At 41.5% G+C, this 24,748-nt stretch overlaps 2 protein-coding genes across 4 annotated transcripts in view; one reads left to right on the forward strand and one right to left on the reverse strand.

Annotated features, from left to right (window-relative positions):
• The window catches only part of DDX31 (DEAD-box helicase 31), a 122,201-nt gene extending 121,576 nt beyond the window's left edge, over positions 1-625 (reverse strand). The window contains exon 1 of one of the 3 annotated variants that reach the window (XM_033960635.1): positions 605-625. The gene's annotated coding sequence lies outside the window, so the exon portion shown is untranslated. Of the gene's footprint in view, positions 1-3; positions 142-547; positions 566-604 lie in introns of those variants that run through there. The other 2 variants (XM_033960636.1, XM_033960634.1) reach the window with 2 other exon arrangements.
• Positions 129-24,519, forward strand: GTF3C4 (general transcription factor IIIC subunit 4). The gene is made up of 5 exons (XM_033960632.1): positions 129-447; positions 3,822-5,654; positions 13,217-13,347; positions 19,224-19,312; positions 21,797-24,519. The coding sequence occupies exons 1-5, from the start codon at positions 160-162 to the stop codon at positions 21,859-21,861; spliced, it is 2,406 nt and encodes an 801-aa protein (XP_033816523.1). The 5' UTR covers positions 129-159; the 3' UTR covers positions 21,862-24,519.
• Positions 24,520-24,748: the final 229 nt, after the last annotated feature.

The raw sequence follows: 24,748 nt of genomic DNA on the forward strand, positions 1-24,748 counted from the left end.
TACCATTGATTGTAGATCGCTTTTTCAGTAGGCGCCACAGAGGCAGCCCGGTTGCTAGGCTGCGGCGGGGTCCTCTCTTCCGGCGGGAGCTCAGCGATGTGACGTCAGCAAGCGGGGAGGCTGCGGACGTTTGTGTGTGTGTTGGGGGTAGAAGGGAAGATGTCGGCCGCGGGGAGTTCGTCGGTGTCGGAAGAGACACCGGAGGACGGGCCAGGGCCTAGCGCTGGCTTCCGCTTGACGGTTACCAAGCGCGAGCCGGTCGTTCCGCTGCAGTACCCTGTGACCGGGGTGGAGTCTCTGGCCTGGTCTGAGGACCACCGCATCTCAGTATGTAGCAGCCGGAACATCTCGGTGCTGGAGCAGCGCTGTGACATCCACAACGGCGGCCAAGAGATGATCATCCACCGCACCTCCGTTCCCGCCCCCCTCACTAGTTGCACGCTCAAGGTAAAGAGCGATCCCTCGCTGCCTGTTCCTCCCATCCTGAAGTTCTCGCCTCCCTCTCCCGGCTGAGGAATTTAATTTACCTCTGCCCCAATTCACCTACCTAGTGACCTCACTTTTGCTACCCACATCTCTAGATTGGTCTCCTTCAGCTCATTACCCAGAAGCTTTTCTATCTGTTGTCCACCCATTCCAGACTCGGGGTCGTTCACTTCCTCATCCTATGTGCCAGCCTACATATCTTACATGTCAGCCTTTCATGTCTTTACCCCTGAGCCTGCCCTGTCTACTCATATAGTAACTTAAAGGGTAATTCTGTACAGGTCACCTAAAGTAAGGCACTAAAGTGTGAATTCTATAATGGTAATTAGGTGCTTAATTGTAGTTATACATAGAATAATTGCATATGTCTGCAGTTATGCGAGTAACTTTAGGTGCAAATGCTTATGTTAGCTCTAAGGTAGCATTAATCCTTGTGCCTAAAAAGGACAGTTAAACACATAACTGATAGGATTTTTAAAGCTTAGCACATAACTGCATGGCACATCCATGCCCTTTCTGCATTCACACCCCTGACAGTTAACTAGAACTTAGACACTAACATTATAGAATAGATCCTAAGTGCAGTTATGTGCATAACTGCAAATTAGGGCCAATTAACTTCAATAATTGCTGATTATTGGTTGTTAGTTTAATTTCATAGTAACATAGTAAAAATTGTAAATAAAGACCTGAACAGTCCATCCAGTCATATTTAGTTCCTAAATAGGCAATTAAATTGCACACATAGCAGGCAATACTTTATAACTTGTTTGTGTAATTGTTTGCACCAAGTGCAAAAATATACACATAAGATTAAGAATGAAGGGGATGGTAAATGGCTAAAGATAAAAACCTGCACAGACCAACCAGCTTGCCCAGATCCATATCAACCGCTTAATATAGGTTACTCAGGCATTGAGGCTATTCTTGTTTGTCTATTGACCTGATTCTGCCCCTTAACCACTTCCTATTTTTGTATCTGCATTAAATCCTTACCTGTTATTTTTTTTCTTTATTGCTATGGTTTATTTTCTTTGGCCCTCTTTTACTAATCCCATCTTTTACGGAACTAAATAGCAGTTTCTAGTGCGGAGAGCCGTGCTGAATGGCCCACACTTCTCCCAACGCTCATAGGAACTCAGTGAGCGTCGGGAGCCGCAAAGCTCCCCGCGCTAGAAACTGCTATTGCAGTTTCGTAAAAGGAGGCCTAAATTGCGATAGAGCTTTCTATCATGGTGTGGGGCACTAATACGCTGAAGCTCATAGGAATTGTACCGCACCAGGCCGCGGTAGAAATCTTTACCACAACTTAGTAAAAGAGGGCCTTAGTGTCTTCAGTTTATTGTATGAATATTCAGGAAATTGGTTTTCTTTTCCATTTTTATATTGATTTGTTATGTATCCCATAGTCCTCATCTTTTCTTACTTTCCCTTTTTTGGAAGACTTCCCTTTTTTCTGATACCTTGCAGGATCTCTTTAAATTGGTGGTATATCAAATTTATTTTTATTTATTGCACTTATTGTATGTTTAACTTGTTCTGAGCTGTTTGGGGAGAATGGGATAGAAAAATTAAATAAATAAATTATGTTTCACCTACACCTAAGCAGATTCCAGTTTATTTATTTATTGGAGTTTATTAACCGCCTTTTGAAGAGACTCGCCCAAAGCAGTTTACAGCATGACATAAAGCTTAAAATTTATAGTATAAACAGTAAAATGAACAAAAATAAGCATGAACACAATAAATAAGGTAAATTGAATCATAATAGATCTAATACAAAAAGTATCAGAAATATATTTAACAGCACTGTAAAATAATCATACAACAGAAATATGATAAATATAAACAGAATACAAATTATACTATAATATGCAGCTTGGAAGAATATTCATACATCATATATATGATACAATAAAGGTGTTTGCTCAGCACCCACTGATATCCACAGAACTGGTTCCTATGGATCAGATGAAAGGTCTGAGTACAGCATCCTGTTTGTAACAGTGACCACGCTAGGTCATAAGTATGTTGGAAAATGCAGTATAAGCACCAATAAACTATAACCCTGTTGCATCCAAAGGATGCATAGGTTCCTTGTCACGCACTCAGAGATAAGCACTGGTTTTTCCAAATCTACCTGGTGAGTCTCCTCTAGGAACTTGTCTATAGGCTAAATACTTTGACCACATCTTAGTTGGGCATTGAATTAAATAAGCCTTTTCCTGAAATCTGTTAGATTTATGAAGTGTCTCTCAGTCTTGGTACAGATGTTTGTTTTTTTGTTGTTGTTGTTTAATCTGGTACAGTTTGAAGGTGTAAATTTTTACACTCTACTCATTTCTTAAACCTTTGTCATATATTAATTTATTTATAACTTCAGTTTATACCAGCTCCTCCAAATGGCTCGTGGCAATTGCATCAACATAAAATATAAAATCCAATATGCATAAAAAATTATTTAACAGGACATTCCATACAGATCACCAATGCATTCCCCCTTTTGTGACCTGTAGCTCTCAAGTTTTATTCCTCTGGAACTCCATTCCTTACTATACAAAACCCAACTCCACCTAGCCCTCTGTTAGAACCAAACCAAAAACCTGCTTTTTTATACAGGGATTTGGGCATACCACAAGTCTCCTGTTAATCCTGCCCTAGTGAATTAATTTAGGCCCCCTTTTATCAAGCCGTGTTAGGGTTTTTTAATGCCGGCCAGTGAGATAAAAGCTCCGATGCTCATAGGAATTGTTTGAGTGTTGGAGCTTTTACCGCAGTGGCTGGCGATAACCCTAAAGCAGCTTGATAAAATGACTTATAGCCCCTCTTATTAAACCGCGCTAGCGTTTTATAGTGCCGGGAGCCTGGCTGAATGCTGCGCGTAGCTCCCGACGCTCATAGAGTTCCTATGAGCATCGGGAGCAGGACAGGGCATTCAGCACGGCTCCCAGCATTAAAAACTACTAGCACGGTTTAGTAAAAGGGGACCTTAGTCTTTTGTCCTGTTTATGTAGTAGGTGTCATGTCTGCTTTTACCTTCACACCTTATCCAGATTGTAATTCTTTGTATGGCATATCCACTTCCATATTGTCTAATTTAGATTATAATTATTTCTTCCTCTGTCTACTCTTTTTTTTTAATTTGTTTTCATTATTTGCAAAATGCTTTACTGCTATCATGAAAGATGGTGATGTTTCAGGTGATTAAACTAAAATAATCTATTTACCCCCAACTTGAAGCTTCATATCAGCTTAACATGCAAGTAACACATCTAATTTTTTTCATGTTATGCTATGCTACCAAACGATATTTAAAAGTGCTTGTTCTTTTTTAGGTTGGTTCTAAAAAAGAGGTTGATGAATGTAAGGTGAAGTTTGCCAGCTCAAAGGACCCAACAGTAAGCCAGACTTTCATGCTGGATAGAGTATTCAACCCGGAAGGGAAATCTTTGCCACCCATGCGAGGGTTCAAATACACCAGCTGGTCTCCACTGGGCTGTGATTCCAATGGGAGGTGTCTTCTAGCAGCACTAACAATGGATAACAGGTTAACTGTCCAAGCAAACTTGAGTAGACTGCAATGGATGCAGCTGGTTGACTTAACAGAAATTTATGGGGAGCGCTTGTATGAGGCTGGTTATAAGATGTCCAAGGGCGATACGCTAAAAGGAGAGTTAGGGGACTTTCCTGAATTTCAGAGGCGGCATAGCATGCAGACACCTGTACGGATGGAGTGGTCAGGAATATGCACTACCCAGCAAGTCAAGCATAATAACGAATGCCGAGATGTGAGCACTGTGCTTCTTGCTGTCCTCTTTGAGAATGGGAACATTGGTGTGTGGCAGTTTCAGATCCCCTTTGTAGGGAAGGAGTCCATCACCTCTTGTAACACCATAGAATCTGGTATCAGCTCCCCTAGTGTCTTGGCCTGGTGGGAATATGAGCATAACAATCGCAAAATGAGTGGATTAATTGTGGGGAGTGCCTTTGGACCAATTAAAATACTCCCTGTCAATCTAAAAGCTGTAAAAGGTTACTTTACATTGAGGCAGCCTGTGGTCCTTTGGCAAGAGTCTGACCAGGTACCAGTTCACAGCATTAAATGTATCGCACTTTACCACCCCTATCAAAAATGTAGCTGTAGCTTGGTTGTGGCTGCACGAGGATCTTACGTTTTTTGGTGTCTGCTGTTGATATCCAAAGCAGGTCTGAATGTTCACAATTCACATGTGACTGGTCTTCACTCTTTACCAATTATATCCATGAGTGCTGACAAACAGAATGGTACCATCTACACATGCTCGAATGATGGGAAGGTAAGACAGCTCATCCCCATCTTCACAGATGTTGCACTAAAGTTTGAACACCAGCTAATAAAGCTATCTGATGTTTTTGGCTCAGTAAGGACTCATGGGATAGCTGTAAGCCCATGTGGAGCATATTTAGCAGTTATCACAACAGAGGGCATGAACAATGGTCTTCATCCAGTTAGCAAAAACTACCAAGTCCAGTTTGTAACCCTCAAAACATTTGAAGAGGCGGCTGCCCAGCTGTTGGAGTCTTCTGTCCAGAACCTCTTTAAGCAGATGGATTTGACAGACCTGGTACGGTGGAAAATTTTGAGAGATAAAAACATCCCTCCATTTCTGCAAGAAGCCTTGGACAAAAAGATTGAAGATGGGTCTTTGTATTTTTGGCGTTTCAGACTTTTGCTGCTTAGAATTTTATATCAGTCCATAAAGAAACCCAACTCTGAAGTTCCCTGGAGGCCCTCTCATGAGGATTCTAAAGTCTTAATATCTGATGTCACTAGTGTGGGCAGCAATGAAGAACGGCAAGAAAATGACCAGGAGCAGCCTGGAGCAGTGTTTTCAAAGGAAGTCACCAAACCTTGTTTGGATAACATGGACAAAGTGGCCGAGAACCTGGCTGGAGACATCAGTGCTGCTCGCTCTGGTGATACCAGAGACTTATCAAGGGAGATAAAACTCCTTCAGATTCAGGGGAAAATAGAAGCTGTGGAAATGCATTTAACCCGGGAACATATGAAACGTGTACTGGGAGAGGTGTACCTCCACACATGGATTACAGAGAATACCAGCATTCCTACCAGGGGAGTCTGTGACTTTTTAATGGCTGATGAGGAGTATGATGACCGCACAGCACGGGTAAGTCTGTGGCTAGTAAAGAGATGCTACAATTCTAATATTATGTTTGAACATTCCACAATAAAAATTGTCTAAGCTTTAGAATATGTCTGTATTTTAGCAGCATAAGGTGTATAAGATGTGCATTGCATAATATTTATTTTATTTTAAAAATTTCTATACCGTTTATAACTAAACGGTTTACATAATTTACATACATAATTTTGTAAAAACATGATAAAACAGACACACAAACAATCATCAGAAATCATATCTACAAACTAATGCCATATATTGTTATCAGGGCTGGAAAACATCTATCTGGGTACCTAAAATTCACTGCCTGCCTCCAGGCACAGTAGAGTTGCTGAGACAGGAATGAGGGCAAAGTAGCTGCTGGGTCAAGTTGAAGCTCTTGTCCAATGCAGGCAGAAGGGAAGAAGTAGGCTAACTGTGGGAGGGATTGAAGAGCAGCTTGGACTTTCGTAAGTTTCAAGTTTATTTAAAAATTTCTTATACCGCCTAATCAAACCTTCAAGACGGTGTACAAAGGAGTACCAAAACAATGGATCAGAGTAAATTACAAAACAATTAAAAACAAATCGGGGAAAGTGACAATTTTTTAGTAACGTGGACAAACGGAAATGAAGGGAAGAAGGGCTGGAACTACAATTGGTTGGAGGAAAAAGAACATTTAGGGAAAAAACAAAAGGAAGGGTGACTAAAGATAAAAAACTTTTCCAAAAACTGGTTCGCCCTTAAAAGGGCAGTTTAAGTATCAAATGCATCAACAAATAAAAATGTCTTTAATTTTGCCTTAAAATTGGCAAGACTTGTTATTTCACGAAAGTGATTTGGAATACTATTCCAAAGTGAAGGGGCATTGACGGAAAAAATTGTTGCCCTCATTGTATTGATATACTTCAACGAGGGGATAGTAAAAAGGTTATGAGCTGTGGATCTTAAGGACCTAGTTTGAGTGTAAGGAATAAGAGAATTGTTAATAAATTCAGGTTGATTGTTTGTTCTGGTTTTAAAAGTAAGTAATAGAATTTTGTAGGTGATCCTAAATTGGAAGCCAATGAGAATGGGTTGTAGTTTCTTCAATAATACTACTTTGGTGGTACGGCCACAGAAAATGGCACCACATGTCAAGGTCATTACCATTGTTAAATTCTGCTTTACAGAATGGCACCAGCTGGCCTTAAATGAAATGGGAGATGTGAAGGGAGCTTGATTTATTAATTTTATATACCACTTTTACACCATAATTTTATATACCACTTTTACAACATAGTTTACATAACTCAGCTATTATAAGTACATAAGAATTGCCGCTGTTGGGTCAGACCAGTGGTCCATTATGCCCGGCAGTCCGCTCACACAGTGGCTCTTGGGTCAAAGACCAGTGCTCTAAATCAGTGTTTTTCAACCTTTTTACACCTATGGACCGTCAGAAATAAAAAAATTATTCTGTGGACCGGCATCGGTCCGTGGACCGGCAGTTGAAGAACACTGGGCTAAGTCATGGGCCAGACCCCGCCCATCAAAGGGACCTGAACAAACTGGAGGAGTGGGCGAATAAATGCAGATGAACTTCAATGTAGAGAAATGCAAGGTCATGCATATAGGGAAAAAGAACCCGATGTTCAGCTACAAAATGGGGGGATTAGTACTAGGGGAAAGCAACCTTGAAAAAGACTTGGGTGTGCTGGTGGATACAACAATGAAGTCAACGGCACAATGTGCAGCAGCCTCAAAGAAATGATGGGTATTATAAAGAAGGGTATTACAACCAGAACGAAGGAAGTCACCATGCCGCTGTATCATGCGATGGTGCGCCCTCATCTGGAGTACTGTGTCCAATATTGGTCACCGTACCTTAAGAAGGACATGGCGATACTTGAGAGGGTTCAGAGAAGAGCGACAAGAATGATAAAAAGTATGGAAAACCTTTCATACGCAGACAGGTTAGAAAGGCTGGGGCTCTTCTCCCTGGGGAAGCGGAGACTCAAAGGAGACATGATAGAGACTTACAAGATCATGAAGGGCATAGAGAAGGTGGAGAGGGACAGATTCTTCAGCCTATTGGGAACCACAAGAACAAGGGGGCACTCGGAGAATTGAAAGGGGACAGGTTTAGAACCAATGCTAGGAAATTCTTTTTCACTCAGAGGGTGGTGGGCACCTGGAATGGGCTTCCGGAGATTGTGATAGGACAGAGTACATTACGGGGTTTCAAAGAAGGATTGGATAAATTCCTGAAGGATACAAGGATTGAGGGATACAGATAGAAAGGGTATAGATAAAAGGATAAAGGGTACTGAAGGGTTTTAGGCAGAGGATCACTTTACAGGTCATGGACCTGATGGGCCACCGCGAGAGCAGACTGCTGGGCGCGATGGACCTCTGGTCTGACCCAGCAGAGGCAACCTCTTATGTTCTTATTTCTACCCAATGTCCACCCCAGATCCCGCCTAATTGCTAATTGCACCTTGCATGTCCCTTGCCTCATCTGGAAGCCTTCTCTCTGACGTTGCAACGTCAGAGAGAAGGCTTCCAGTTCAGGCGCAGGATGCCTGCAGGAGCCACTGCCCATGGCTTTGTGCAATGAATCAGTTAGGAAGAGGGAGCTGCACAAAATTTTGTCAACCTATTTTTAAAGTAAGTTTTCATTATTAACATTTTATCTATCTCACTCATGCATGTTATTACCAGAGTGGACCTACTCTGGATCACATCCTGACTATCTTCCAAAAACTCTGTCAAATTTATTTCATTAGTAACCAGATGGTCCACCTCCTGGGCGGATTGTACTTTCCTTTGAGGAACATAATAATAATTATTTAATGGGAAATTTTCTGCATTGGGTAATCCCAGTATTTCTTTTAAAATATTTCCTTAACAAAATTTCAGGAGACAATAAATGAGTTACTGGGAGACATGGTTAGAATTTTTTCTGATGTATCAAGAGCTACGCAATTAAGAAAGAAATAATTTTTAAAATTAAAAACAAGAGTGTTAGCTCTTGAGGCATCATTCTATTTAAAATTTCCATGCAAATGTCTTGTTAAATTACAAAACATTGAATATGTGTTTTGGGATCCCATTGAATTGCAACAATTTTTATTAGCTAGAGAACAGAAATGAGTTTTATTCTTTAATGTGTTTCATAACTGAGAAATTAGAGGTTTGTAAGAGTCCCAAATGGTAGGAAAGGGTTTAAGATTCATAAGGATGAATCAAGAACCAATTCTTAGTTTTCTTCTTATTTTTTTGTATAAAAAAAATTGGTAGCATGTCTCTCCATTATTGTGAGCTTGAAAAGGAATTTTGTTTGTATGTATAAATATTGTTTAAATTTTGTGTAAGAATCCTTTTTTTCCCTGGTATCGTCTGATATTGTAATCATTAAATTTATATAAATTTAAAAAAAAAAAAAGGAAGAGGGAGCTGGCTCGAAGATAACGCCGCATCGATCGCACCATGGACCGGCGGTTGAAGAACACTGTTTTGGGCCTGATGCACGTGCTGGCCCTGTGGACCGGCAGGAAATTTCTGTGGACCCGCACTACTCCATGGACCGGTGGTTGAAGAACACTGCTCTAAATAAGTCCAGCCTCACCTGCATATGTTCTGGTTTAGCAGGAACCTATCTAACTTTGTCTTGAATCCCTGGAGGGTGTTTTCCCCTATAAGTCTCCGGAAGAGCGTTTCAGTTTTCTACCACTCTCTGGGTGAAGAAGAACTTCCTTACGTTTGTATGGAATCTATCCCCTTTTAACTTTAGAGAGTGCCCTCTCGTTCTCCCTACCTTGGAGAGGGTGAACAACCTGTCTTTATCTACTAAGTCTATTCACTTCAGTATCTTGAATGTTTCAATCATGTCCCCTCTCAGTCTCCTCTTTTCAAGGGAGAAGAGGCCCAGTTTCTTAATCTCTCACTGTACGGCAACTCCTCCCTTAACCATTTTAGTCGCTCTTCTCTGGACCCTTTCCAGTAGTACCGTGTCCTTTTCATGTACGGCGACCAGTGCTAGAAACAGTACTCCAGGTGAGGGTGCACCATGGCCCGGTACAGCGGCATGATAACCTTCTCCGATCTGTTTGTGATCCCCTTCTTAATCATTCCTAGCATTTAGTTCGCCCTTTTCGCCGCATTATTTACTAGATACTTGATATTGTAATTTTATTGTTGTAACACACATTAAGTTTTGCATAAATGCTCGACCTAAACGAAAATACAGGTTTCACAATCCTTTATCCAAAATGCCCAGGACCAGAGACATTTCGAATTTTAGAATTTTTCAATTTTTGGAATGATGTGTCGTTAGTGGCTGTAGAAATTCATATTCACCACCTTCTGCAGCCCTGCAGGCTTTTCTCTGCCGCCGCCTCCTGCCTTGCTGATATCGCTTATGCTTTCATTCCTGGCTGGACGCAACAGGGAGAAGCATGTGGGGCCACAGCAGGCAACTACCATATATAGTTGAATATAAGCTGAGATTTTTGGACAAAAAAACGGGAGTCTCTGTTTCGAGTCATTGCCCACCCGCCCCCCTCCTGGACTTGTTGCAGACCTCCGCTGGGCTTGCCTTAAGGCCTGGTGAGGTTGGCCGAGACAGGACTGATCCCTCCTGTTTCCTGTACCAGCAGACTCTGCCAATTTTTTTAACCTCACTCTCGTCTCCCCGTGCATATCTTTTTGAATCCCTGGCAGTCCAGCAGTGTGCCAGGCAGGAGCGAGCTTTTCATGCTCCTGCTGAGCCCTTCCCTGAATGGCCATCTCAAATTCTTGTGGTTCAGCAGTTTACTGGGCATGAGCGACCTTCCCTCGCTCCTGCTGGGCACTGAGCCACTTGCTGAATGGCTGCCCCCGGGACTCGTAAGAACTCACGGCAGCCATTCATCGAGTGGCTCAGTGCCAAGAAGGAGTGAGGAAAGCTTGCTCCTGCCCGGTACACCTCTGGACCACCAGAGATTCAAAAAGGTACCAGTGTTCTCCCCAGGGCCTTTTAGCTGGGCGCTCCGCCCGACTAATTTAGATGACCACCTGGCGAATCCTGCTACTGCCGCCGATGCTCCTTCCCGAGCTGACTCACCGCTGAAAATTTTGGACGCCTGCCTTTTTTTTTTTTTGCCAGCATGCTTTTACTTGCTTCGGGCCTTCCTCATTGCCGGGTCAGTGATGGAGGGAAGCTTACAACTTGCCTAGCGACTCTGCCAATAGGGTGTGTGAGCTGGGAGGGATGAGAAGAGAAATGCTGCTGCTGCACCAAATGGGAGAGGGGAGGGGGAAGAGAAATTGCTGCCTGGCTGGCCTGGAACTTCTTCTCCGATGTTAGAATTGACGTCAGAGTTGAAGTCTTTTGAGTCCGGCGCTTGAACGTGACTGGCCTTGCTCGGGGAAGCAGCAGGGAGAAATCGGCATGGTGGCTTAGGGGGTAGGGAAAGAATCGGGGGAGTGGAGAAATCGGCGTGATGGCTTGGGGGGACAGGGGGAGAGAGAAAGACAGGCAGGCAGGGGGAAGAGAGAAAGAAAGAGAGACTGAAAGAAAACAGGAGGAGCAGAAAGAGAGAAATATTGGATTTACAGTTAGAAGAAGGAAGTCACCAGACAAAAAGGTAGGAAAAATGATTTTATTTTCAATTTAGTGATCAAAATGTGTCCGTTTTGAGAATTTATATCTGCTGTCTATATTTTGCACTATGGCCCCTTTTACTAAACCGCAATAGTGTTTTTTAGCGCAGGGAGCCTATGAGCATCGAGAGCAGTGCAGGGCATTCAGGGCATTTCCCTGCACTAAAAACTGCTATTGGGGTTTAGTAAAAAGGGAGGGGGTATATTTGTCTATTTTTGTATAGTTGTTCCTGAGGTGACATTGCATAAAGTCATCTGTCTTGACCTCTTTGAAAACCCATGGAATATAAATGATAATTAACATTTTCTGTGCGTACAGTGTGCTTTGTTAAATTTTATTGTTGGTAGATCATTTTGACTTGGTCATTTTAAAAGTAGCTCACAAGCCCAAAAAGTGTGGGCACCCCTGCTGTAGAGCCATTTCTTGTATGACTGGATGATATTTATCTTTTTTTTTTTTTAGTTGTTTAAATTTATGCACAAATAAATGGCTAGATTGAACCTAATGTCTTCATTAATGCTTTTCCCTTTTTAAAACCTCTATACCATTTGAAAGAGGGCAAATATCTAATTATTCCCTTCTAGAATTGGATACTTCTTAAATTTAGTAAAAATATTGTGGCACAAGTGTCAAACCTTAAAAAAGGAAGTCATATTGAGCATTGGAAAATAATAATAATTAACTAATAAAAATAGTACACATTTAGGGCTCCTTTTACTAAGTTGCGATAGTGGTTTTAGCATGTGCTTAGCGCGCGCAGAATTGTCACATGCACTAGACGCCAACGCCAGCATTGAGCTGGTGTTAGTTTTCCTGTGTAGCGCGTGGGTTTGCACGCGCTAAAAATGTTAGCGCACCTTAGTAAAAGAGGGGGCTAATTTTCCCCACCACTTAATTTCCCCATCCCGCCCCACCAGGCTACTTTTTCATGCCACCTGGCTGGAAAACATTTCTGGGGAGAACACTGGATATGCAAGGGAAGACGGAAAAGAGGTAAAAAAAAATTGGTAGAGTCGGCTGGGACAGGAGGGATCCCTCCTGTTCCAGCACACCATGTCATATGTCAGGCCCAGTGGAAGCCCGCAGGACATCGGGAGAGGGGGGGGATAGGGTAAAGGGCAGGGAGGGGGGCTGGGTGCATAGCCTGGCAGGGAGGGAGGTGGGCTGGGGGCGAGCCAGGGAGGGAGGGGAGCTGAGTGCAGAGTCTGACAAGAGAGGGAGGAGGGCACAGATCCTGTCAGGGCACATATTAACAATTCCTCCACCCCACACCCCCCCCCCCCTCCATCTTATTTAGGAGTCAATCTTTTTTCCTCCTTTTTGGAGGGAGAAAGAGTACCTCGTCTTATGCTCGGATCAACTTATATTTGAGTATATACGGTAATATGAATCGCTGCAGCCATTAGCAACACTTCAGAGGTAAGATGAAAAAACTGCGTAGAGTGAAGTCTTTAAATTGACTTTGGGGCCAGGTTTCACTTTTAATGGTAAAAGTAAGCATTTTTGTTCAAATTAGTAATGCAACAATGTTTCAAAAAATTCTGTTTTTGGAGCTTTTTGGTTTTAAGAATTTCAGATAAAGGATCTTGTACATGTACAAGAAACATAGGCAAAAAAAAGTCTCCCTGGCTCATAAGAAATTTGGCACAAAGGTTTTCAACAAATGATTTGTATACAATATACAAAAAAAACAATATCATTAACCTTCAATTTTGTTGGACACAGATTTAAAAGTGGCATGTTTCATATAACACACATTTGTATATGCAAAAGAGACCACCACATTGCTTTACAGAGCAGGTTGTGCAGTGAGAAATCTTTGTGTGCTGTATGCATGGATGTGAGCATTCTGGCTTCTCATTTGTTTGGGGAAGAAAATCTCCCCCCCACACACACACTTTCCCAACCTCCTCTTGTTACTGGCAGTTTTCTCTGTTTCTAGGTGTTGATTGGACACATTCTAAAGAAGATGAATAAGCAGACGTTTCCTGAGTACTGCAGCTTATGTAAAGAAGTTTTGCCTTTCACAGATCGCAAGCAGGCCATCTGCTCCAATGGACATGCCTGGCTGAGGTAAACTTATGTGCATTGTGTCATTGCTTTCACTGGTAGAGAATTAAGAACTAGAGCCTCAGTGTAGGCTTTCTTTTTTATGTGGTACAGAAAAACCATAAAGCAGCAGTGCTCAGTATTAAACTCAAATTAGTTTAAAAAAAGATGTGAAGTAAAGTAGTGTTTAGGAAATCTCTTTGGTCCAAATAAGTTGTTTCATGAATTAAATAGAACCACTTTTCACTCTGATTATATTGTTGTTTCTGCTTCAAAAAGAAAATAATGCTATTTGTATCCCTTAGTGCCACTTTACCAGAATAGTATATTTAAATTTAGGTCCTTGTCTCTGCAGCCTGTATGAACCTGGTACAATAGTACTAAATCTCTTGGATGGTGGTATGGGCTAAAGGAAAGAGCCAGGTGTGCTTTTTTTGTTTTAATTGAGCCTTTTACTGAGGTTGCGTGACATTGTGCCATCTGTTATAAGAAATGCCAAATTAGTTTGTGAAGGGTACAGGATTTAAAATACATTGAGTTTTTCAATCAGGCAAACAGAAGAGCCCCCTCGCTTTGGAATATAAACAAAACAACAAAGAAAGACAAGGGGGATGTCTTTGCAACCAAAATAGGCCTTTACAGTGGAGCAGCCTCTACAATGGTGTGGCCTGTATATGGGGAAATACGGTACTAATGTTCAAAGTTTAGGAAACAAGATTCTGAATCCAGAAGCTGTGATGGAAAAAGAGGAGTTGGATATAGTGGTGATCACGGATATGTGGTTCACGGAGAACCATGACTGGGATGTAGTTATACCAGGCTGTATAATCTGTTCAGGAAAGACAGGGTAGGAAGAAAAGGAGGGGGAGTAGCGTTATATGTTAAAGATCATATTAAAGCCACACAATTGCAGGATCTGCAGGGCAAGGAAGAGGCACTGTGGATTAATTTGGAAAGAGGGAATGGTGAATATATTTACATTGGTGTGATATACAGGCCTCCTTCACAGATGGAAAAAGTAGATAGAGATTTAATAGCAGACATTCAGAATATATCTTAAAAAAGGGGAAGTCTTGCTAATAGGTGATTTTAACATGCCAGATGTTGATTGGGGTATCCCTATTGTGAGGTCTTCTAGAAGTACTGTTGCCTAGACAACTGCCCCCCATTATCATGAAATCAGCCCCCACACCCTTCAAAGCCATGCTGTTTAATTGGATCTCTCAACAGATGACCAGCGGCAAATTTGTTATGGCCTTCCCAATTAGCAAAACCTTTGAACCCTCAATCGACCTAAATGGAACAATATTCCCTATCAACCCTACAATAAAAACCTTTGGATTCACCTTCGACCAACAACTGACACTTGACGCCCATACCAACATCTTAATCAAAAAATGCTTTAATATACTATGGAAACTACGCACACTAAAACCTTTCTTCGACTTCACATCATCCTAGAATCTCTTGATTACTACAAAATCATCTACCTAGGATCCCATAAAAAAAACATCAAGAAACTGAGGATAATCCAAAACACAGTGATATGACTGATCTTTGGCCTGAAAAAATCTGACCATATCACCGATATCATCCAAAAAACTTCACTGGCTTCCGATCGAGTCCAGAATCATCTTCAAATTCGACTGTCTATGCTACAAGACTTTATTCGGCATGGTTCCCACCTATCTTTTGAGTCACTTTACCCTGCAGGACAAACCCCGCCTCTCCTGCAAAACATTACTATTCACATTCCCGACGCCAAGGGGTTGCCACTACAAGAAATTCCTTGACAGGACACTATCCTTTCAAGCAGGAACCTGGAACAATATCCTAAGCAGCCTTCTCCTAAACTCCCTATCTTACCACTCATTAAGAAAAGTACTAAAAACCTGCTTATTCGACAAATTTACTTAATGACCCAAGTCACCACCTTGTTTCTCCTCCTGGACACCCCCTTCCCGCTACTCCTCAAGTCATATGCTCCCTCTCTAAATTTATACTGTAATGCTGCAATATCTAACTATGTTCTCACTCTAAATTAATGCTGTAATCTCTATGAATACCAATTCTCACTGTAATCTCGATGTAATCCTCTGTTATTGTACACCGTTTTGAACTACAAAGGTACAACGGGATATAAATAAAGCTAAATAAATAAATAAGTAGGGAGAACAGTTCCAGCAGTTGGTAATGGAACCCATGCGGGATGGGGTAATACTGGATTTAGTGTTTACAAACGGGGAAAGTGTTTCTGATGTTACAGTGGGTGATCATCTGGCATCCGGTGATCACTGCATGGTACAGTTTAATATTAAGATGGGTATAGAGAGGGCTCATTCAAAGCAAAGGTTCTAGACTTTAAAAGTTAATTAACTTTGTTTGGATGGGGGATTACGCCAAGGAATTGTCTGGGTGGGAACGTCTGGAATGAGTGGAAATGCGGTGGGCAAAACTGAAAGGAGCGATTGTAAGGGCTACAAACCTTTTTGTGAGGCAAGTAAGTAAAAAAAGAGGAAAAGAAGGCTGCTTTGGTTCTCAAAAGTAGTAGCTGAGAAGGTAAGGAATAAGAGGTTAGCTTTCATAAACTACAAAAGATCGCAGAAAAAGGAAGACAGACAAAAATATCTGGAAAAGAGAGGCTGGTCATGTAGTCAGGAAAGCAAAGATGAAATGGAAGAAAAAATAGCTGACACGGTAAAACGGGGAGACAAGACATTTTTTAGATATATCAGTGATAGGAAGAAGTGCAAAAGTGGCATTGTGAGATTCAAAAGTGAAGGAGAGAAATATATAGAAGGTGATAAAGAAAAGGCTGAATTGCTTAACAAATATTTCTGTTCTGTGTTCACGGCTGAAGCACCAGGAGTGGGACTGCATAAGACAAACATGAATAGAGATGGAGGAGTAATACACCCTGATTGATTTTCAGAGAGTTGTGTTCGTGAGGAGCTAGCTAAAATAAAAGTAGACAAAGCGATGGGGCCAGATGGTGTACATCTGAGGGTGCTGAAGGAACTTAGGGAAGTTCTGGTAGCTCCGCTGACTGACCTTTTCAATGAGTCTCAAGAGTCGGGAGGGGTACCGGAGGACTGCAGAAAGGCGGATGTGGTCCCTCTCCACAAAAGTGGAAGTAAGGAAGAAGTAGGGAATTACAGGCCAGTAAGTCTGACTTCTGTGGTAAGCAAATTAATGGAAACGCTTTTAAAACAGAGAATGGTGGATTACAGGACTGGAGGCAACATTGATTCAGTAGGGTAGGTCTTGTCAGACAAATCTGATCAATTTCTTTGACTGGGTGACCAGAGAATTGGATAGAAGATATGCGCTAGATATAGTGAATTAAGATTTTAGCAAAGCCTTTGACAGTGTTCCACACAGACATCTAATAAATAAACTGAATGCCCTTGGGATGGGCTGGGTCAGGAACTGGATGAGTGGAAGGCAACAAAGGTAGTGATCAATGGAGATCGCACTGAGGAAAGGGATGTTACCAGTGGTGTGCCTCAAGGCTTGTGCCTGTTCTTATTAACATTTTTATAAATGATATTGCTGAAGGGTTGTCGGATAAGATTTGCCTCTTTGCGGATGATACCAAAATCTGCAATAGAGTAGACGCGCCAGATGGTGTGAATAACATGAAGAAAGACCTGGCGAAGCTTGAAGAATGGTCTGAAATTTGGCAGCAAAAATTTAATGCTAAGAAATGCAAGGTCATGCATTTGGGCTGCAAAAATCAGAGGGAATGGTACAGTTTAGGGGATGAAGAACTTATGTGCACGATGGAATAGTGGGACTTGGGTATGATTGTATGTGATGATCTTAAAGTGGCCAAACAGGTTGAAAAGTTGACGGCGAAAGCTGGAAGGATGCTAGGTTGCATAGGGAGAGGTATGGCCAGTAAGAAAAAGGAGGTATTGATGCCTCTGTATAAGACTGGTGTGACCTTATTTAGAATATTGTGTACAATTCTGGAGGCCACACCTTCAAAAAGATATAAAAAGGATGGGTAGGTCCAGAGGAAGGCTACTAAAATGGTGTGTGATCTTCATGATAAGACGTATGGGGACAGACTTAAAGATCTCAATCTATACTTTGGAGGAAAGGCGGGAGACGGGAGAGATGTTTAAATACGTACTTAATATAAATGTGCATGAGTCGAGTCTTTCATTTGAAAGGAAACTCTGCAATGAAAGGGCATAGGATGATCTAAGGAAATACTTTTTTATGGAAAGGGTGGTAGATGCGTGGAACAGTCTCCCGGAAGAGTTGGTGAAAACAGAGACTGTCTGAATTCAAGAGGGCCTAGGATAGGCATGTGGGATCTTTGAGAGAGAGAGAGAGATAATGGTTACTGCGGATGGGCCGACTAGATGAGCCATTTGGCCTTTATCTGCCATCATGTTTCTATGTTTCAATGCCATTTCAAGAAAGTGCTTCAATAAAATAAAACACCCCAGCTAATGTACTGAAAGACATGTGAAAGATTGGTATGTACAGATATGGGAAAAGAAAATAATCAAATTCTCAAAGGATTCAGCCTGTCTGAATTTGTTATATCATTTTTATTGGAAAACAAGATACAAACATAAGAATAGCCTTACTGGGTCAGACCAATGGTCCTTGAAGCCCAGTAGCCTGTTTTCACGGTGGCCAATCCAGGTCCCTAGTACCTAGCCAAAACCCAAGGAGTAGCAACATTCCATGCTACTGATTCAGGGCAAACAGTGGCTTCCCCCATGTCTTTCTCAACAACAGACTATGGACTTTTCCTCCAGGAAATTGTCCAAACCTTTCTTAAAACCAGCTACGCTATCTGCTCTTACCACCACCTCTGGCAATGCGTTCCAGAGCTTAACTATTCTCTGAGTGAAAAAATATTTCCTCCTATTGGTTTTAAAAGTATTTCCCTGTAACTTCATCGAGCGTCCCCTAGTCTTTGTAACAGCAAAAAGTCATATAGTGATGCAATGTTTTTATCCTTTCTAACAAACAATTCTATGCACCGTCCCAACCCTCCCTTTCTCTTCTATAGATCAAAAAGCTTTGTGTTAATGACAGAACAACAAAAACTTAACAAGGCTATATAAATCAAAGAATAGCAAATGCAGTCAATAGAAGAACCACCCCTCCCCCACCCCCACCAAACCACCAGACTCCCCTAAACCTCGGGCAACCTAATAGAGAAGATAACAAACTAAAGTAGTAAAATAGCCCTGCAAAGAGAGAAACACTTCAGTACAAACATCCTATACGAACCACCACCTGTTATTCTCCAAAACCCATAAATCAAGAGGAGAAGAAAAGTATAGCACAAAAGAGGCCCATATGGACACCACCAGTTCTAGGGGTCCATATTCGTGGCCCCTGGGAAGTAGTCATAACTCCCTCCCCTCAACACAGAGACAGAGAGAGAAAAGGGTGAAAAGAAGAAGAAAAAAAAGAGAAGAGGCAGTATCCTACTGTCCACAAAACCTTTGGCAAGGATGCCAAATAGGCTACTCAAACTTTAAAAATCTTGTTTACGCTTATTTGAGTGGCCCACTGCTTCTCGAGCCTCCCAGGAAGGCAAATTGTGTATCAACGATTGCCACCTCCAAAAAAGATGGAGGGTCAGAAGAAATCCAAGATTGCAAGAACATTTGCAAGCCAGGGGAGACACCTTACGATACCACAAGGACGTTCCTCTAGGGAGGCCCCGAAAGGCCCCAGGCAGATCAAGTATTAATTGTTATAGAGCACCACAGGCATAACACTCCCTTAACACTGCTCCTGTAACCAATCTGGGGACCCCTGTCAGAGCTCTCAAAATATTCCAGGAACCAAGATCTCAGCCTGTCTGAATTTAAATACTGTTCCAAGCAAATGCCTCTTTAATACAGAAGTTTCCTTTCTTTCAGGTGCTTTCTGACTTATCAGGCCTGTCAGAACTTGAGCTATAGGAGATGTTTGCTTCATGACAGCATTGCACGGCATGCAGTCCCTGAAGGTAAGCAAGACCCCTGGTGTAGATAAGAGGCATGTGATGGTCTAAACACTAGTGCTGCCCGATTCAGGAAAAAAAATTTGATTCGATTCAGCCTATTGAACTGATTTTTCGATTCAATTTTCCTGCCCAATTGGGTGTTTTTACAAACATCCTGGTGGGTTTATTTTATAGACAAAACAAAATCAGCAAAAAATATGGGAAGAGGAGGATGTCTCTTACCATATACTCAGGAAAGAGAGAATGAATGAATGAAAATATCTGAAAATAACCCTATACCATTCAGTGAACCTATAAGTCAGGGGTGTCAAAGTCGATCCTCGAGGGCCGCAATCCAGTCGGGTTTTCAAGATTTCCCCAATGAATATGCATTAGATCTATGTGCATGCACTGCTTTCAATGCATATTCATTGGGGAAATTCTGAAAACCCGACTGGATTGCGGCCCTCGAGGACCGACTTCGACACCTGTGCTATAAGTGAAAGAGACTTTAGTATCAGGGAACTGTAATGCACTTGTAAAACCTTAATCAGTATCCCCTGATCTGACAACTCTCATGAGGACTATTTAAAGCCCGAGTGAGTTCGCCCAATACATTACAATGTCTCTGTTGTGTTAAATTCAAATCAAAAACTAAATCAAAAACAGTGAAAAAAATGTGAATTAAATTCATTCATCTCTCTTTCACAAACAAATCCTCAAAATTCAATAACATATGTCCAATGAAGATGTTCCAGCACAATGTATAAGTATAAATATATGTAAAAGTTCAACACATGAAAAATCCAACTTATCTGTGTTTATTTTATAGCTTTTTCACCCCTTTATAGCCTCTTCACCCCCTTTGCCCTCTCCTACCCACACTGGCGCTGTGATGAAAACAAAATAAACAAAAAAGACTTTTCCTCTCTCTGTTAAATCCTAGCTCATATTCGCGGTCTAACACCAGCTTTGGCAGGATACACATTTCAAATCTGGCATATTGTAATCACAAAACAGAAAATAAAATTATTTTTGCTACCTTTTGTTGTCTGGTTATTATTCAAATGATGTTGGTCCCAGGCTCTGGTTGTCATCTGATAACTCGCTTGCCAGGGTCTCCTACCCATTTGTCATTTCCTTCTTTTTCCGTGCTAACCATCTTCCTTCCCTGTCCTTCCCTTCTGTTTCTCTTCCCTCCCCCGGAGGTCTGGCATATTTCCTTTTTTTCATTTCCATAGCTGCAGCGATGTACCCCACCATCCCCAGATCCACCATCTCTCCTTTTCGCAACTACTCTTTCATCCAGCATCTCTCCCTCCTTCCCCACCACCCCAGGTTCCATCAGCTCTCCCTCTCTCTTCCCAACTACCCTCCTATCCAGTATCTCTATCCCCCACCCCCCCTCCACACCATTCCTTGTGTCCAACTTCTCTCCCTTTCTGTTCCTTCCCTCCCTAAACCCCATTGTCCACCATCTCTCTCCTTCTCCTGTTTTTAGACCCATTATTTCTTCCCCCTCACCTCCTAGTCCAGTATATGCACGTCTCTTTGAACCCCTTCCCTCCGTTTACTTCTACACCAGGGCCCCCCCCGAAGGCCTGCATGTTCCCCCCTTCTTTGTAGTATCCTCCAGCTTCCCCCCTGGCCTCCTGCTCTTACCTTCAGATAATACGGCAGCCTGCAGAGAGTATCGCTGGTGCTGTTGCAATCCTTGCAGGCTGCTATTGGCCTCCACAGCACATTCCCTCTATTGTGGTCCCGCCCTTCCTCTGACGTCAGGGGCAGAGGGAATGTGCTGCTGAGGACGACGGCAGCCTGCAAGGATCGCTATAGCATCGTTGATCCTCTCTGCAGGCTGTCGTATTATCTGAAGGTAAGAGCGGAAGGCTAGGGGGGAAGCCAGAGGACACTTTAAAGAGCACCTAAGCATTGCAACTCTTCCCGACTGACCCTCGCCCCCTAAAGCAGGAACAGCAGCGCTGCCTCTTGCTGGCCGTCCACTGCTGCTGCCGCTCCTGCTTTAGGAGACCTGAAGGCATGGGGAGGAGGGTTGGTCACCTAATCGATTCACCCGAAGTGAATTGATTCAAATCGGAAATTGGGCAGCACTACTGGACACTGCACACTGAGTTTTGCTATTCACAACAATAAGCAGAGACAGCACTTTGTACTTCAATATTATGAGCAATGGCTGTTGCTGTGATTTTTAGATATCCAGATTTATTCATTTTCAATTAGGTAACAGAGTGAGAGTGCAAATAATTTGAATAATGTTTAAGATTCAAGAGCAATCTGTTGCTCTTCTGCATAAAATTCTTTGCTTTTGTTCTAACACACCTAATGATGAGCAGGGAATTTTACCTAACCAAGAAGGATGAACAGCTAGTGTACTTTCTCATGCTGGGTGGTTAACGGTAAACAAAGTTGCATTCCAGTAAACCAATTAGAATATCGTGTGGGTACTGTCAATTTACTGTTGTGTGTTTTTGCTGTTTGTATTTCCAGATCCTGAATGGATCAAGAGGTTGTTGCAAGGGCCTTGTACGTTCTGTGACTCTCCAGTTTTCTAGAGCCATGCTACATACTGTCTTCTATTAGCTGGAAAAACTAAATTACTTTGGGATAACGAGGCCTGGAAGTGCCTCTGGTTCTGATGGCAAGGTGGCATCTCCTCTGGGACAGTTCAGTGTGCAAGCTCCACAGCTTAACTGCCATGGTCATGGCCCAAGTCCAGGGTGTGTCCATTCTGATTAAAAGAGCAGTGCAGAGACTTTATACAATAACATTGGACTGGAGAGCAGTTGCCAATAAAAACAGGACAAAAAAAAAACCCATGAAAGACAACTTGCTATTTAACGTATCTCTTTAGCTGAGGAGATATGAGATCTGAATGAGCATGAAATTCTGGAAGAGGAAGACCCTCCTGTGTAATTGGGTGTCTGCTGGACATGGATGTCTTCTGGCAGCAGAGTTCCTCTGTTCACTTCTCATGAACATGGATGTTTCAAACATATATCAGGAAAAGTAAACCATATTTAAAAGTTGGAATTAGTAGTCTTTATCTCTCCCCACCTTCCACATACACACATTTAACATCTGCCAAATTTAAATGACCCAGCAGAATCCAAGGAGAGCAGTCAGAGGTAGGTTGTCTAATTGATGGTCTTTTAGCCAATTGGCCCTCACCGAACAACTCTACTGTAGTGACATCTTTTCATCCTATCTGCCCAGCTTTTCTCTACAATTTCAAAGCACTCAGCTTGGTTCTTGTAAATAAAACTTTGAAGGCGTGTGAAAGAATACCACTATTATAAAAAACATTTGTACTGTTTTTATCATTGTGCATAACAAGATGTTAGGATATGCCAGAGTACCTGTTTCCACTATTTTAAGATTTCCAGAATCCAAGGAAGCCAACTTATGAGTAAATTTCTGGGTATAGAGGTTCAAAAAGCAGGGTCAGAAATTATTGTCTCTATTTTCTGACTCGCTGCAGGTAGGATTCCAGAAGTTGGAAAACACAAACCCTCTTAAGAATTCAAACCTGGTAGTCATAGATGCCATTCTGTGAAATTTGGAGATGTACAAAAGTAAATATTTGTGGCATAGAGCTGTGTTTTTCTGGAACTGCCATGAATACTTTTCTATGACTACTTATAGGCCTCAGGAATTTTGCAAGATCCCAGTGTTTTCATGATGTGATTCTTGGCAAATATACCAGTTCATTAATTGCACAGAAGAAGATAATGTTCCTGTTTAAATCAATTACTTAAGAGTCAAATTACAAACAAATAATTGTGAACTCTGTACCATTTTTAGCATATTTTAAAAGGAACAGTTGTTGGTAATGAGCAAAAAATTAGTGCTCTAGATTATTGAAATTTGCTCTCTTTCTGAGAACAACTGTGTTTTTTAAAAATTTCCTCCTGAAACGTCTTCACTGTGGAGGTAGACTAGTTTCTTGAGGTTTTCTTTTAGCACTCTGATTTTTGTCACTTTTGTCGTATTTTGTGACTTTTAGATAAAGCTTGAGACTATATTGTCTTTGAAAAATGTCTCAAAGTATCTGTCTTCTCCCAAAATACAATAAAATGGCTATTAAATGTAGCTTGGTGTGACTGATAGTTTGTCTTACCTCAGTCATGTTTCTCCTAGCACCAACTTGTCACCTAGTTAAGGAATGTTTTCTTAAAGTCACTAAGGGGAGAAACCAAATCTTTGCTGTGAGGGCTGCAGAAATATTAATTCGTGTTTTGTGATATCTGTGATTACTGTGCAGTGTGTAAGACAGTCACATTCAGGATTGCTTCATACTGTTCTCTGGTTTATACATTCAGCCAAGGTTATTGCCTTTGTCTAAAATCTGAGAACATGTAGAACTGACAATTATAATCATTTGCTATAGCGCTTGGCTTTCAGAAACCCCAAATAAGTACTGTATAGTTGTTTTTAATCACACAGATACACAATCAAGATGAATTATGGAAGAGAGAACAAAATGGCTCGCGAACTTTAAGATACTCTTTGCCTTAATTTAATATTGAATGTCACTATTTGTTTCTGTTTTAAAAAGGTGGCTTTGCGTTTCAGCAAAATCATCATTCATCTCCTACAATGCAAATCAAAGCTGAAATTGTATGGTTTTGTTTCTGTTTGTTTTACTGCATCAGTATTCCACAGCATTAAAATTCTATGAAAGCATTCAGGCAGTTTCTTATGGGATATGGTTACACAGTGGATAGTGAAAACTTTAGACTAGTAACTGTGGGCCTTGCAACTTCTAAATAGATCTGAAAACAAGGCTTTTCCAGCAGCAGAGAACCACAGCTTTGTGACTACAGTTCTGCAGAGTTCTTTCAGTTTTGAGTAACATCAATGTCAATCTAGAGTCAGAAGTAAAGAATGCAAGAAGCCAGAGTTTTGGAATTGTATGTATAATATAGAAACAACTCTCATTCAGATTAACAGTTTAATAATGGTGCACTGTGGTGATAATCTAATTTAGTATAGCTGATGTACAGTGTGACTGTTAACTCTTTGTATACTGTAGAGCAGATGTCTCATGTCCTCAGTAGCTGGTTGAGTATTCTGTCTTAGCTTTTGGTTATAAAATGAGGAACACACTGGCTAGTCTGTTACAAGCTTACCTGACTGTTCTTGGCCTATATTTACTGTGATCATAAAATTGTTAATTAAATTACTGGGTATTGTTCAATACAGAAAGATCACACGGAGACTTGCAGAACTTTCTATGTGCACTTCAGTCTTTGAGAATATTATGTTCCTAGTCCAACAGACACTTTATTCCTGAATTTTCAGGTAGTCAACCCCTTCTTGCAAGAATTCTTGTAGAGAGCCTCATTAGCATTCTTTTGCTCTACCTCCCATCTTTCTAGGCTGTCCTCTAATTCCTTAGTTGTCTTTCTACAAGCGAGATGGTAGGAGCCTGTCTTTTTT

This window comes from Geotrypetes seraphini, chromosome 10 (assembly GCF_902459505.1).
Source record: "Geotrypetes seraphini chromosome 10, aGeoSer1.1, whole genome shotgun sequence".
NCBI lineage: Eukaryota > Metazoa > Chordata > Amphibia > Gymnophiona > Dermophiidae > Geotrypetes > Geotrypetes seraphini.